Source organism: Geospiza fortis, unplaced genomic scaffold, assembly GCF_000277835.1.
Source record: "Geospiza fortis unplaced genomic scaffold, GeoFor_1.0 scaffold130, whole genome shotgun sequence".
Lineage (NCBI taxonomy): Eukaryota > Metazoa > Chordata > Aves > Passeriformes > Thraupidae > Geospiza > Geospiza fortis.
Window position 1 is genome coordinate 12924642 of NW_005054300.1, and position 13282 is coordinate 12937923.

General features: G+C 39.7%; 1 protein-coding gene across 1 annotated transcript in view; it reads left to right on the forward strand.

The window, feature by feature from the left end:
• Positions 1-11426, forward strand: part of VCL (vinculin) — a 36739-nt gene extending 25313 nt beyond the window's left edge. Inside the window, exons 15-20 of the mRNA XM_014309769.2 lie at positions 460-762; positions 1347-1471; positions 1791-1976; positions 7226-7429; positions 8047-8151; positions 8835-11426. Of these exons, the coding sequence (XP_014165244.1) occupies positions 460-762; positions 1347-1471; positions 1791-1976; positions 7226-7429; positions 8047-8151; positions 8835-8981 (1070 nt within the window). The 3' untranslated portion in view covers positions 8982-11426. The remainder of the gene's footprint in view (positions 1-459; positions 763-1346; positions 1472-1790; positions 1977-7225; positions 7430-8046; positions 8152-8834) is intronic.
• Positions 11427-13282: the final 1856 nt, after the last annotated feature.

The window sequence follows — 13282 nt, forward strand, 5'->3', positions numbered from 1 at the left end:
TCCTTCATCCCAGTAATTAAATCCTGGGTATTTTAAATCTCACTGCCTTGTCACTATGAATCACCCCTATGTAAAAAGCACAGCCAGAGGGATACTTCCTTTGGAATGAATGAGAGAGTACAAAAAGTACTGAATATACTTAAGGAAATGTGGTGTGAAGAAAGAATCTCTGCTGCATATTCTGCGTAAGCCAGTTCTTGACTGAAACAACATTCCATGGTAGAGGAATAAGAGCTTGGGATGTCATTAACAAGCTTTACCATGGTAGCTGTCACAGAGGTACAACAGAATCACGAGTTAAACTGCAGTAGTACTTTGGTCTGATTTCCATGCCCTCTTCTACTCTTCCCCCGATCCCAGTTTTAAAATACTTTTCTGGTTTTGAGCTATGTCTGGAGTACCAAATATCCCTTTCCACAGATGAAACTAGAATATGAATGTATTGAACTTTTATTCTAGGGTTGGTGGATGAAGCCATCGATACTAAATCTCTGTTGGATGCATCAGAAGAAGCCATTAAGAAGGACCTGGACAAATGTAAAGTTGCAATGGCCAACATGCAGCCTCAGATGCTGGTAGCTGGTGCCACCAGCATTGCCAGGCGAGCAAACCGCATCCTGCTGGTCGCAAAGCGGGAGGTGGAAAATTCCGAAGACCCCAAATTTCGGGAGGCTGTTAAAGCAGCCTCTGATGAGCTGAGCAAAACTATATCACCCATGGTAATGGATGCTAAAGCTGTGGCAGGCAACATTTCTGATCCTGGTAAGGATTCTGTCAGCTAATTTAAAATGGGCTTTTTATTGACTGGAGATGATGTGAAGTAGTGCTGATTTTTTTTTATACAGCTGTGTATCTCCTTTTATGTAAATATGGTGTACACTTACATCTCAGAAGGATGAAATCAAGCTCACACCATTAACTGCTGCATCCTGCTGTTCTGAAATGCAATCAAAGGCCTTTGGCATATTCAAGGGAAAAGGATTCAACATTCTAATACGTTATGCGATTTCATATTCTTAATTAGAAGCATTTGTTATTAGTTTTAAGTGGTACTACTTTATAGCAGAAAATATTTTGTAGTTTTTTTGATTCTAAAAGTTGTTCTGGGAGTTACTTTGGCTATTGATAGTGATTATTACTCAGCCAAGGCTTTATTGTATGCATGTTGCATGTGACACTAACATTTCAAGCATGCAAGTCTGCTGTAAACAATTTGGTAGTTTCTAAATACAGATGTAAGTGTACTTGGCACAGTACATTGGAGAAGTAATTTTTGGGGGTAGTGTTCTAAGTATTACCAAGTTCTATTAAATTGGTATTAAACTGGTATTGGAATTTTTGTTCAGGTTTGCAGAAGAGTTTCTTGGATTCTGGATACAAAATTCTGGGAGCTGTGGCCAAAGTCAGAGAAGCCTTCCAGCCTCAGGAACCAGATTTTCCTCCTCCTCCTCCTGACCTTGAGCACCTTCATGTAAGTGTAGGTAGTTGGTAATAAAATACACAGTTGTCATTGATGTGTGGATTACACTGAAATGATTTCAGTATATTGTTCTTCCTTAGAAATAAAGGGTATTGTCTGGCCAGCCATGCATACAAGTAACATCAAGTCTAAAAAATATCCATCCAGCATTCAAAAGGAAAGTTTAAAACATGGTATTTTCTTTAACAGAAAGCACTTGGAAAGCTGGAAAAAGACCTGAGGTCATGCAGTCATGCCCTGCCATGACACCATTGTCTGCTCAGTCTTTGCTCTCTTTCATTGCTCTCAATAAGATTTTTGCCTCCCTCAGCTGACTGACGAGCTTGCTCCTCCAAAACCACCACTGCCAGAGGGGGAGGTCCCCCCACCCAGACCACCACCACCTGAAGAAAAGGATGAAGAGTTCCCAGAGCAAAAGGCAGGAGAAGCAATCAATCAGCCCATGATGATGGCTGCAAGGCAGTTGCATGATGAAGCCCGGAAATGGTCTAGCAAGGTAGGAAATTGTTGTAGGTGTTCTGCTAAAAGGATTCTCTTTTTGTTTTATTTTCAGGATCAGTGTGTCTCATCTTATGACACTGTCTTACGCAGACTAAGTAGTAAAAACACCAGTGTAGCAGGAATTAGAAACCCTTTCAAGATCAGAGTAAACTAGGGTCAACAATACTTAGAATTGCTAGACTGCTTTATTAACATAGCCCTGGGAACACAAATATGCTCTGTATGCCAAGCTGTTTGTGATCCTTGGTGCTGGTATTGCCTAGAGAGTCACTAATACTCATGCTTGTGCAGACTGACAAGCTGATTGCTATGTTTAATTGACTTTGAAAAGTCTGTGTGGAAAAGTCCATATGGATGTTGCAGATGGCAGCTGCAGAAATTGTGAACTGGTTTGTCTTAATTCTGGAGGAAGCTGCAAGGTACTTTGCTGTTAATCAGATGCATTTATGATGGGGAAAATGACCACATATTGGTGGACTCTTTTTTCGGAGTGAGTCACATTTCCTATTAAGGCTGAAATCCTGAATTTCCATTTCAGTGCTATGAAGAAGTGTGAATTTGCCAGTCTCATAAATGCTAATATAATTTTGTTTTGCTTTTCTTTTTTCCCTCCTTCCCTCAAGAGCTACATTTTTTTCTCTGGCAGAAGCTGAGTGCTGATTAAGAGCTTCAGAGATTTAGGTTTCTGCAAGTGTAAATTTAAGGGTCAGAATTTGGCTTTTATAATCTCTCCCTTTTTCTGCAATAAATTAGGTGGTGAGTAAGGAGATAAACTTGAATAGCTTACAGAATCAACTTCAGTGCTTTGGGCTAAAGGGACATCTGTTTCGGAAGCACAGATAAAATACAAAAGAAGTTTCTGCAAATCTCTTTGGGTGTCTCTTATCCAAAATCCAAAGCTCTATTTTCTCCATACTTCTGGATATACCAAGCACTTTTTTATATTACTAAAGACACAGTACTGGAATGTATTAGTGATCTCAGAAGGTAATTTTGAGAAAAATTAAACGCTTTAAGTTCAAAGCTAAAAGCTTTGAGTTCAGTTTCCTAAAAGTGTTTTGATGTTGGAGTCTCAGAACTCTGATCCCTTTTGCAATCCCTGAACTTAACAATACAGAGTAGGTAACAAAATGCTTTTACCATATATATGCTATATGCATTCTACATTAAATACTGCAGAGCCAAGCAGCAGACCTTAAAACTCCTTGCTGATTATGAAAGATCTCTGAGCTCAGTGATTTTTAGATTATAAAACAATGTATTCATTGCTGTTTCTTTCATTTAAGACTAACAAACCAGTAAGTCAGCCTGCCAATTGTCCTTCTAATTCTTTTTTAGCAGTATCATTTTAGCAATAGGAGCTCAGTTACTGTGACGGTCTGTTTTGGGGGAAGAAGTTCTAAAACACTTCTGTAGTCTCTGAACTCACCTGATTGGTTGGAAGAGGGATTGATGGACGGTGCTGCTGAGGAATATGGGCTAGCCCTGGTAAAACAGAACTATAAGGTCTTGCTTTTATCAAGTCCCAACAGACTGTGTCAACTGTCTTTTGCCTTTTTGCTGATCACAGTCTACTGGTACTTTACCTGTAGTAAAGTGGGAGGGGTGGGTGAACAAGTACTTAATCTTTAAAAATGTTGATAACATTGTTCATTGTTCTAAGAATGAAAATCTGGGGTTTTTTTCCTTCTTTACAAAAGCTGCTCTTCACTGAATGGATTCTGAACTTTCTTGTGCTCCATTTTTCTCATGGAACAGCTGAACAATGTCTACTGCTTTAATTTCCGTGGCTCCCCCCTCATTTGGACAAATCAGAAAATGACGGATATTTGGATACTTTTCATTAGATTAAGACTTAGACAAAAACTGCCTTTGAAGACGTGTTGATTTGGCCTTACAAATGAACAAATTACAATCCAAAATTCCTGTATGTTGTTGTTGACAAAAATATTGGGTTTTTTTTCTATAAAGAACTGTATCTTAAGCAAAACACAGTTGCAAATGCACAGTTTTTGGTAAAGTTACCTTTGATTTTATCACACTTGGCTTTAGTTGAAGAAATACTGTTAGTAAACTTGTAGACTACTTTTGTATTGAAATATTGCTGTCTTATTAATGCCTATATTGTTATAACTCTCACCTCTTCCTTGAGAACATCTCTAATGTAGTTTGCTTGAACTCCCCTTTCTTTTTTTTCTTTTTGAAGGTAATGGATACAACATACTGTGGCAAAATAGTATCATATGCTTCATAATCCCCTTTTTAAATTAATTCCATTTCAGTCTTCTGTAAGAACTGTCATATTCACAATATTCATGGCATTCAACATCATCTCTTCTATTTCGAACCCTGCGTTGCACTTTTACATGTTCTGTGTGATACCTCAGTACTTCCTTCTACAGTGTCTTCCATCCCATCTCTTTTTTTTACTCTACAGCAAGCAGTGTCGGTGGCTTTTCTGCTGCTATCTGCTCTTATCACACATATGAATGGGCTTCCATACAAAGCTTTGTATCTGCACAAATACCACAGTCATCTGCTGCTGTGCCTGCTCCAGTGCAGTCAGAACAACTTCCATTGAGACAGAAAAGCCTTTCATTTAATTGTTGACCTACCAGTAAAATGTTTTGTGGGTCAGCCTCTGTCTACAGAAGCTGAATGCTCAGATGGAAAATGTTGCTGCCTATCTGAATTGTAACTTTTCAATATTTTTGGTAACTTTGGTTCACAGGTGAACTGTTTGTTTCCTTCTGCTAATTTTATATTCCTTCCCCTCCTCCCCTTGACCTGATCCTAGAGCTGCTTTGTCAGATCCTGAGAGGCTAAGAGGATGTTTTGGTCACTAAAACTGCTCAGTTTGTGCTCTTCTACCAAATTCTGCTTCTTGTACTAACTGTCCCCTGTTTCTCCACCCTTGCTGCCACCTGCAAAGCCTGATGTGACTGTGATTAATGAAGCGGCTGAGGCTGGTGTAGATGTAGATGAGGAGGATGATGCAGATGTTGAATTCACTCTCCCCTATGACATTGAAGATGATTACGAGCCTGAGCTGCTGTTAATGCCAACCAATCAGCCCGTTAACCAGCCCATTCTGGCTGCTGCTCAGTCTCTACACCGGGAAGCAACCAAGTGGTCTAGTAAGGTACTCCTGAGTCCCGGGACTGATCCGCGTGCATCCGGCCACTTGGAACGCTGACACATTTGCATCACTCCTGATCCCTGCTGGGCCCTGCCATCCTGAATGAATAAGTGTGTCTGCACATCATTTTAAGGACTGAGAGTGCCTTCACAAGTTTGCTAGATCTGTTTGTCAGTGCCGGATTGAAGCTTGATTGGGGTCACTTATTAATATTCAAAGACTTCCTCTCCCTTTGCATCTGCCTGGTCTTCTTTGTTATGGCAGTTTTCAGATTTTAATAGGGATTGTCTTCCTCCCCTTTGGTTCCTTTTTCCATTCACGTGGGCTACCTGGGAAGCCATGGTAATGGTTTCCTAATGACTTCCGGATACAGCAGAGTTACAGAATTGAAGAAGTCATTTAAGGTGTCTATTGTGCTTGGCCTCAATTGATGCCGCCAATTAACATCCCTTCCAACAAGGAATGGCTTTGTATGGCAGTGTTTGTGGAAGAGACTGCCTGACTGCTGGCTTGCACTGGGCTGTATTGCAAATGCTGGTCTTGAGAGAATTCTTTTCTGAAGAAGCTGCACTGAATGCTGTTAGCTGTTGAATTGAGATCCTGTCTATATCAAATCACTGGCAATCTGACGAGGTTCAGACATTCACAAGTAGCCTGTCTTCTGTCTAAGCACAAATGTTTGCAAGACTGGGCACTTTTCATAGCATGCTGCAAAAAATAAGGTTGGTGTCCCATAACAAACAAAAGTTAGGGGAGTGTGCATATGTATGTGTGTGTGTATACTTACATAGATAGTTCTACTGAACCATTTTAATAAAAAGGGCTTTAAAAATGTTCTTGTCCTTTTCAGATTCTGGTGCTTGGATAACTTGTTAGACACTGATCCTTCTACGTGAAAACATGGAAAAACTTTGTTATGTCGTTTATATCCTAACTGGTTATAGTAGCAAACTGTTTAGCTAATAGGCCATGGTAACAAATAGTTCAGCTGTTTGGGTCACTGTATCTGTAAAATGCCTGGGATATCATCTTGAACTTGCTCGTAGTGAGTCACACAAGTGTGTGCACAGGGTACAGGATACTTTGGCTCAGCTAGGTTCTCACTGTGTTCACTCCTTGCTCTGAACTCCATTGGTCATTATCTGATTATTCCAGGGGAAGGGTGTACTAATACTTAAACTCACTCTGCTGCTATTTCATCCACACAGTAGGAATGCTTCAAAGCACCAAATAGTTCTCTTGTGACTAACAACTTTCTATGAAAGGGAATAAGATAAATACACTAAATGTACTGACAGACTACTAACAATCAATCAGTTAGGTCTGCTTTCCCTTGCACTAGGTTTCTCTTTGGAACAGTGTATAAGAAATGGGTTTGCCTTAGTCACAATTAATTCATATATCAAATACTTCTCAGATGTATTGCTGTGACTGTAAATTTTGATGTACAAGAAATCTTGATTTTAATATAAGAAATATCAGTGGATTCTCTTTTAATAATCCATGTTCTTCTCTCCTGGAAGCTTTATTTTAAAGAGAGAGATTGTATCAAAAAAGATTTATTTTCAAGGAATAATTTTAAAAGAAGTAAAAGTTGCATCTCACTTCCACATTACCGGTGACAAAAGTTATATGTGTTGGATTCTTTTCCATTTATCCTTTGGCATTATTAGCAGCATAGCTGGTGCTATAACAACTTCAGTTTCAGATGTCACTGAAAATCCCATGCTCAACTGTTACAACAACAACTGGTTTAACAGGTTGTTTAGCACTTTTTTTTAACTTTAAAAGAAGTATTTTTTTGGGGAAAATCTGGAATTTCAAATGCTAATAACATGCTTTATCCTAAAATCTAGTCATCAGAGCAGTAACTCATTCCATGGATAAACTAACACTTTACAACTTCTTTTTCAGTTTTGAAGTAAGCTTTTTTTCTCTGAGCATTTAAAAAAATGTCAGAAATAAGTAGTTAGTAGAGATCTTCCCTGTTCCTTGAAGAAACCCCCTCTGTGTTCACAAGTGGTTCTTCCATCCTTAACCACTTTGAGTGTTTCTGCTGAGCAGTGACGTGCTGGCAGGAGCAGTGACCGTGTCATTCCATGCAGGGCAACGACATCATTGCGGCGGCGAAGCGCATGGCGCTGCTCATGGCTGAGATGTCGCGCCTGGTGCGAGGTGGCAGCGGCAACAAGCGTGCCCTCATCCAGTGCGCCAAGGACATCGCCAAGGCCTCCGACGAGGTCACCCGGCTCGCCAAGGAGGTGGCCAAGCAGTGCACGGACAAGCGCATCAGAACCAACCTCCTGCAGGTAACCAGGCAGCTGCTCAATGCTGCTTCTGCTGTGCCTCTCTCACTGGGGGCGAGCACGGGACTTGTGCCAGGAAATCATAGTGTCTTCCCTTGGCTTGTAAAGTTTTGTCAAGGTCTGTGTTTTTAGACCCCATGGGAATATATATATGTATATATGCACTCATACATACATATATATATATTTATGTGAACATATATTCTGTAAAGTTAGAACTTGATGTCAAAAGAACTTCTGAAAAAATACTACGCTACAAATACTGATCTCTCCTAAGTCAGCATTGTTTTGTTTTTCATTTACTCATTCCTTTGTATCAAAGAATAGTACCAGAAATTCAACATTTTTTTTTTCAGTCTCAGGAAAATATATATATATCATGCTATTCCTAACCAAGCAGACATTTGAAAGGAAAAGAAGAACAGAATGTTGTCTCTATTCCAAATACTCCCGAAGCAAGTAAAATAAGATTCAGGTATCCTACCAATATTTATCAGATAGTCTTGAAGGTGTAGGATCACCTCTATGCTCATTCATATTCCAATAGTAAAAGAAAATAAAACATTTTAATGTAGTGGTTCAATTTACAATATGAAGTTGTTTTTGTCTCTATTACTTAGGTCTGTGAGCGAATCCCAACCATCAGTACACAGCTGAAAATTCTCTCCACCGTCAAAGCTACCATGCTGGGCAGAACTAATATCAGTGATGAAGAGTCAGAACAGGTAAGAGGTGTAAAGACTGATTGTAGCATGGAATTGTTGATCACTTTTATGGGGACAAATATACAACCTGATCTGTCAGATATATTCTGGGAACTTGATGTTGAAGCTCATCTCAGCTGTTTAAGGAGAGTAACTTTAGTACAGCACCTTGGTTTCTGGCTCAAACGCTACAGTTTAATAGAGGAACAAGTCAAAAAGCTACTCGGGTTCCAATTTTGTGACAAGCAACTTGTTAATCTCCTGCTTTGCCCAGTAAAAAGTGGAGGGAAGGACTCGCCACTGCAGACTGGACCTGGGAGGGGCAGGGGCGCCCTCGGGTGGATTCCCGGGGAAACGTTTGTTTTCCAACATCATCTCGAGTCCCCTGCAGCTCAGTTACCTTCCAAATGCATCGTTTCAGGAGAAGTCTCACAACTTTGGCTTCTGAGAGAGGTTATTCTACTTAGTGACATGAAGGTTGTATTCAAATTTTGCACAAATACACGGTGAGGAACGGGAAAGTTTTGTTTTGAGTTAGGATAATGCTGGTTCCCAGGGACAGTTAATTCACTTGTATTTTTGTAGTTTCAGGCAGCAGACTTAATATATTTGTACTGGGAGTTCTTGTGCACAAAGGGATTACATGCTACTATCCTAGTCATGGTATTTACTGATATATTGGAAATTCTTCTTTTTCTTGACAGGCAACTGAGATGTTGGTTCATAATGCCCAGAATCTCATGCAGTCTGTGAAGGAAACTGTGAGAGAAGCTGAAGCAGCATCCATTAAGATAAGAACAGATGCTGGATTCACTCTTCGCTGGGTCAGAAAGACCCCATGGTATCAGTAAATACTTGCCACATTAGTATTGTTTTCTGTAACATAAAATGCCTTTTTTTGGAAACAGAAGAGATATATTAACAGCAGAAGGTGCTGTATACATGAGCTTAAGATTAGCTTATGCTAATGCCCCATTCTAAGGGTATGAATTATAAGATAATGCATTTCAAGTGTCTTTGGAACACATTTGATACCCAACACCTCTAATTTGCTGCCAACAATAGACAGTTCTTATATTTAATTTTTTTTCTATTTTTTTTCCTTTTCAAGATTCTCTTAGTGAATTCTGTACTCCCAGAAGCACATTTCATTTATGCACTGTATAGTTTCCATGTGGTGATATAAAACATGGACCTTACTATAAGCTTGTCTTGAGAGTTTAGGACACTTGGTTACTTGGCAGTTTTTTAGGGACAATCATTGACACAGAAACATTCAACTTCTCAACAGGACTTTATCTGGCTATTCTAAAACCATGCAGAAATGATGGAAGGTGTGGGGTTTTTGATTAAAAGAGGGAAGGTGGGGCAGCAGAACAGTTGTAAACTGAGGATTAAAGCTCCATGTCTGTAATGCTTTTTGCTTTTGATTCTTGCCTGGCAACAGTACTTTACCAGAAACTGGAGCTGTCTCTGTTGCCCTCCTGTCACCCTGTAGGTAGGCATTCCAGAACTCTTGTACTGTACTGAAAGGTTTTGCAGATGTTAGTGGCACACTGTTGACAGCTTGAGCCTTATGGCTGGAGACCTTAAATCATGGACCTCTTTCCTTGCCCAATTCAGCAATGTACTGAGCTGAAAAATCCTGGTTCTGTTAACTTAGCTGCATGTCCAGGACCAGAAAATGCCACATGCTGGCTCTTTCTTTTTGAAAACCAAATGAGCACATGCAATTATTCTTATTTCCCTCATCCCTCCATCTAATGTTATTCCAGCCGCTCAAGGTGAAAATTAGAAGATAAAGATATTCAGTTTAAAAGTACCTTTAGCCTCACTGCTCTTCTAACAATGTATAAGCTTCTTGAAACCTGAGCTCTGCAGGGGCATGAAACCCTCTTTAGGTAAGCTGGTGCCTACCAGCAAATGGTGGTTCCTAATGCTGCACATACCTCATTATTTTTACCACTTGTGGAGTTTGGAATCTCAAAATCTTTTTTTTTCAAGTGAATTGAACAAAGTGTTACTATATCTTTTAAAAAAATCCCAAACAAAATGAATAAAATAAAAACAATAAAACCCCCCTCAAACCCCCTCCCCTTACTAAAACAGACTTATGATGTTTTATACTTCCATAGTTGAATCTGCCTTCATATATATATATGTGTATATATATATACACACACACATATATTCATACCTGTTCATTTAATGGAAAGGAACACTTATTTGAGAATGAGTTTGCAAGGAATACTTGCAGACTTTTGCCCAAATCAGCACTGACCTCATAATACCCTCATAATTTGCTGAGAATTGTTGCACGATCAAACCACCTTGCATAGAAGTGTCCTTGGGGAAAAACGTCTCAGTCTTAACAGCTCAAAGGAAGAGACACAGCACACTCAGGCTGTCCTCTACCTGCCTGCCACAGTTATTCTGTGCTTGGACCTTCTCCCCTCCACCCCCTTTATTGCACTGTTATCTAAAAAGGGAAGTTAAACTGTTGATAATAAAACTGTCTCAAACTGACCTCAGCAAGAGAAGGCATGTGTTCTTCTTGAATTTGCTCCTTGTGTCTGGGTATCATGAAATATTTGGTACTTAGGGTCTTTCCTTAGTACTCTCTTCTTGCAGTTACCTGCAACAGGAAGAGGAAGGAAGGGGTGCCAGAGCCTTAACCTGGATGCATTTGGTTGGTTTATATCAGATCTTTAGCATAATTTTAATGTAGTAATTTCTATTTAATAGTACATAACACTGAATATGTAGGGATTATTTTAAAGGGATTTTCTAAATAGTCTTCCTGTATTGCTTTTCAATGCTCCTCACATCCCCTCATCCTGCTCCTGCCATCCAGGCTTCTCTGTGAGATTTTTTTTTTTAATTATTATTATTTTAGCATCACTGTTTAGTTGCTTGAATGATATTAATGCAATATTACTAATGCCTTTAATACATAATTGTTTATGCCAAAGATCACTTTTTGTTTTTTGAGGAATGTTTGCAGGAGAATTATGAATCATGGTTGCCTTTGATATTCTTCCAGAATGTTTGCTCTAAGTTCTCGAACTATTTATAGAAGCCGAGATACTTGACCACCTTATGCAATTTCTGCATTTTTGAACACTACTGGTCTTCAGACCTGATGTGCAGCAAAAATTTGAACAAGACCATGAATGTCACTTAGAAATGTTTTACCACTATAAAACTTTGTTTATAAACCAAATGTATTGTATAGTCTAATGTTTTCAACCTTTCTTTGGTTCTGTTAAAACAATAAAAATGCATTTGTACGAAAATCAGCTTCTGAGTGTTCATGATAACAGCAGTGGATGATGCTGTAACAAGAAGAGCAGCAAAAAGCTAAAGCAAAAGAACAGTTGTTTCTACATGTTCTGAACAGAAAGAAAGTGCAAAGTTACTCAAACAGGAGAAGATTAAACAAAGGTTTTTTGTCTTTTGTGCCTGTCCAACTAGTAATTAAAGAATTTACTGGAAGCTGTGTTCAGTGGGAGAGGAGATTTTCCTGAGACCTGACGGTCATCTGCTGTGTTGTGAAAACTTAAAATGGGGTTGGCCTGGTCCTTTCAGTAAGGGAAGAACTGCTACTCTGACCAGCATCTTGTTAATGTGAATTTTACTTCCGAAAGTGAATGCAGGGGTAATGAGTATGAAACCACTGTTGTATTTCCTTCACTCCATCACTGTAAGAACATCTTATAAACATTTCTTCTCACTAAAAATTTCTACCAGCACACAATGTTCTGACTTGTTGGAACCAATGTTTTATTGGTACTGTAGGACCAAACATAGCCTCATAGTCCCAGAGTATTTAGTAATAATTGGTAAAATTCAGAGTTTTGTACTATTCACAGTTCTCTCCATATCTGAAAGAACATGAGACCCTGACAGACAACCACCTTTGTCAGCACTCCCAGAGCTGGACGTGAGAGAAGGGGAGATCAAGACTTGGCAATGTAATTCCTTGCTAATGATACTTATTCCCTAAACTCTGCTCTTCAGAGAAGTGCTGGTACATTATTTTTTTCAAACAGAACAGGAACACGGGCCCTCTTCTGCAGTTGAGCTTCCTGTGTTTGGAGATACAAGAGGGAACCAGCACATGTACAAGGAAAGGTACTGGCCTCACACACCTGCAGCCATCTTCTTGACAGAACACATCTGCATGCCTAGACTGGTTTCCTAAAGGTGAGTGCAGTTCTTGCTGACAGTGAGTTGTGGTGATGAGCTGGGCTTTCAGTTACTGTGGGAGCCTCCCTGGTGCCCGAGGTCCTGGGGCGGGCAGGGCTTGTTCAGTCACACGTGGGAGGCAGTGCTGGGGTCAGGACTGGAGCTCTGACACTTCTGTATGTCCTAGCTCAGGAAAGGTGTCAGCTCTGAAAGGCCCTGGGGCAGCATTTCCAGGCTGCTAATGCAGAGAGAAGCTCCAGCTGCTCAGATGTCAGCTTGGGATATTACCTGTTGGCTCTGAAAACAAGATTTCTTCTACAAGTACAGTAACTGAAGGATGCCATCTGCTGAAACACAGAACACTGGTTCTTCATAGTGCTGTTTTATCTGCTGTAATTTTAGAAATTCAGAATGGTTGTTTATGGCCAAGTTTACCCTAATGATATTACTGAAGTTGCAGATAGAGACTGTATGCCCATTTCTTTCCTTAGTGACTTGCTGCCAGGGTTCAGATGGATTTCCCCTCCTCTTTCCAGACTGATCATTTTTTTGTCCCAGTATTTGAAATTTTGACTAAGCGGCTTTGCTTCAGATGAAGAGTAGGAACCAAAGCTAGAACCTACTCATTGATTTGTAAGCCAAACAGGTTAGACAAACAAAGGGTCTCCAGTATCCCATCCTTAATTAATACTGACCAAATGCATGGTTTGGAAGCTGATAGCTACTCTGAGTATGTATTGGTTTAGAGAGATGGGTTTGTCAGTGTATAACAAGAAGTTCAGTCAGCTTTGCTCTGACTGTTGAGCCTTTGAAATATCATAAATAAATATCAGTCCTCCATTTAAAAATAAGAAATATGAAAGAGACCTTCCCTATTGTGCTATAACAGCCTTTTAAAACTGAGCAGCTGCACAGTGCTCAAGTTCAGGAAAGACGTGGCAAACAGTCATTGATTCATAGTGTA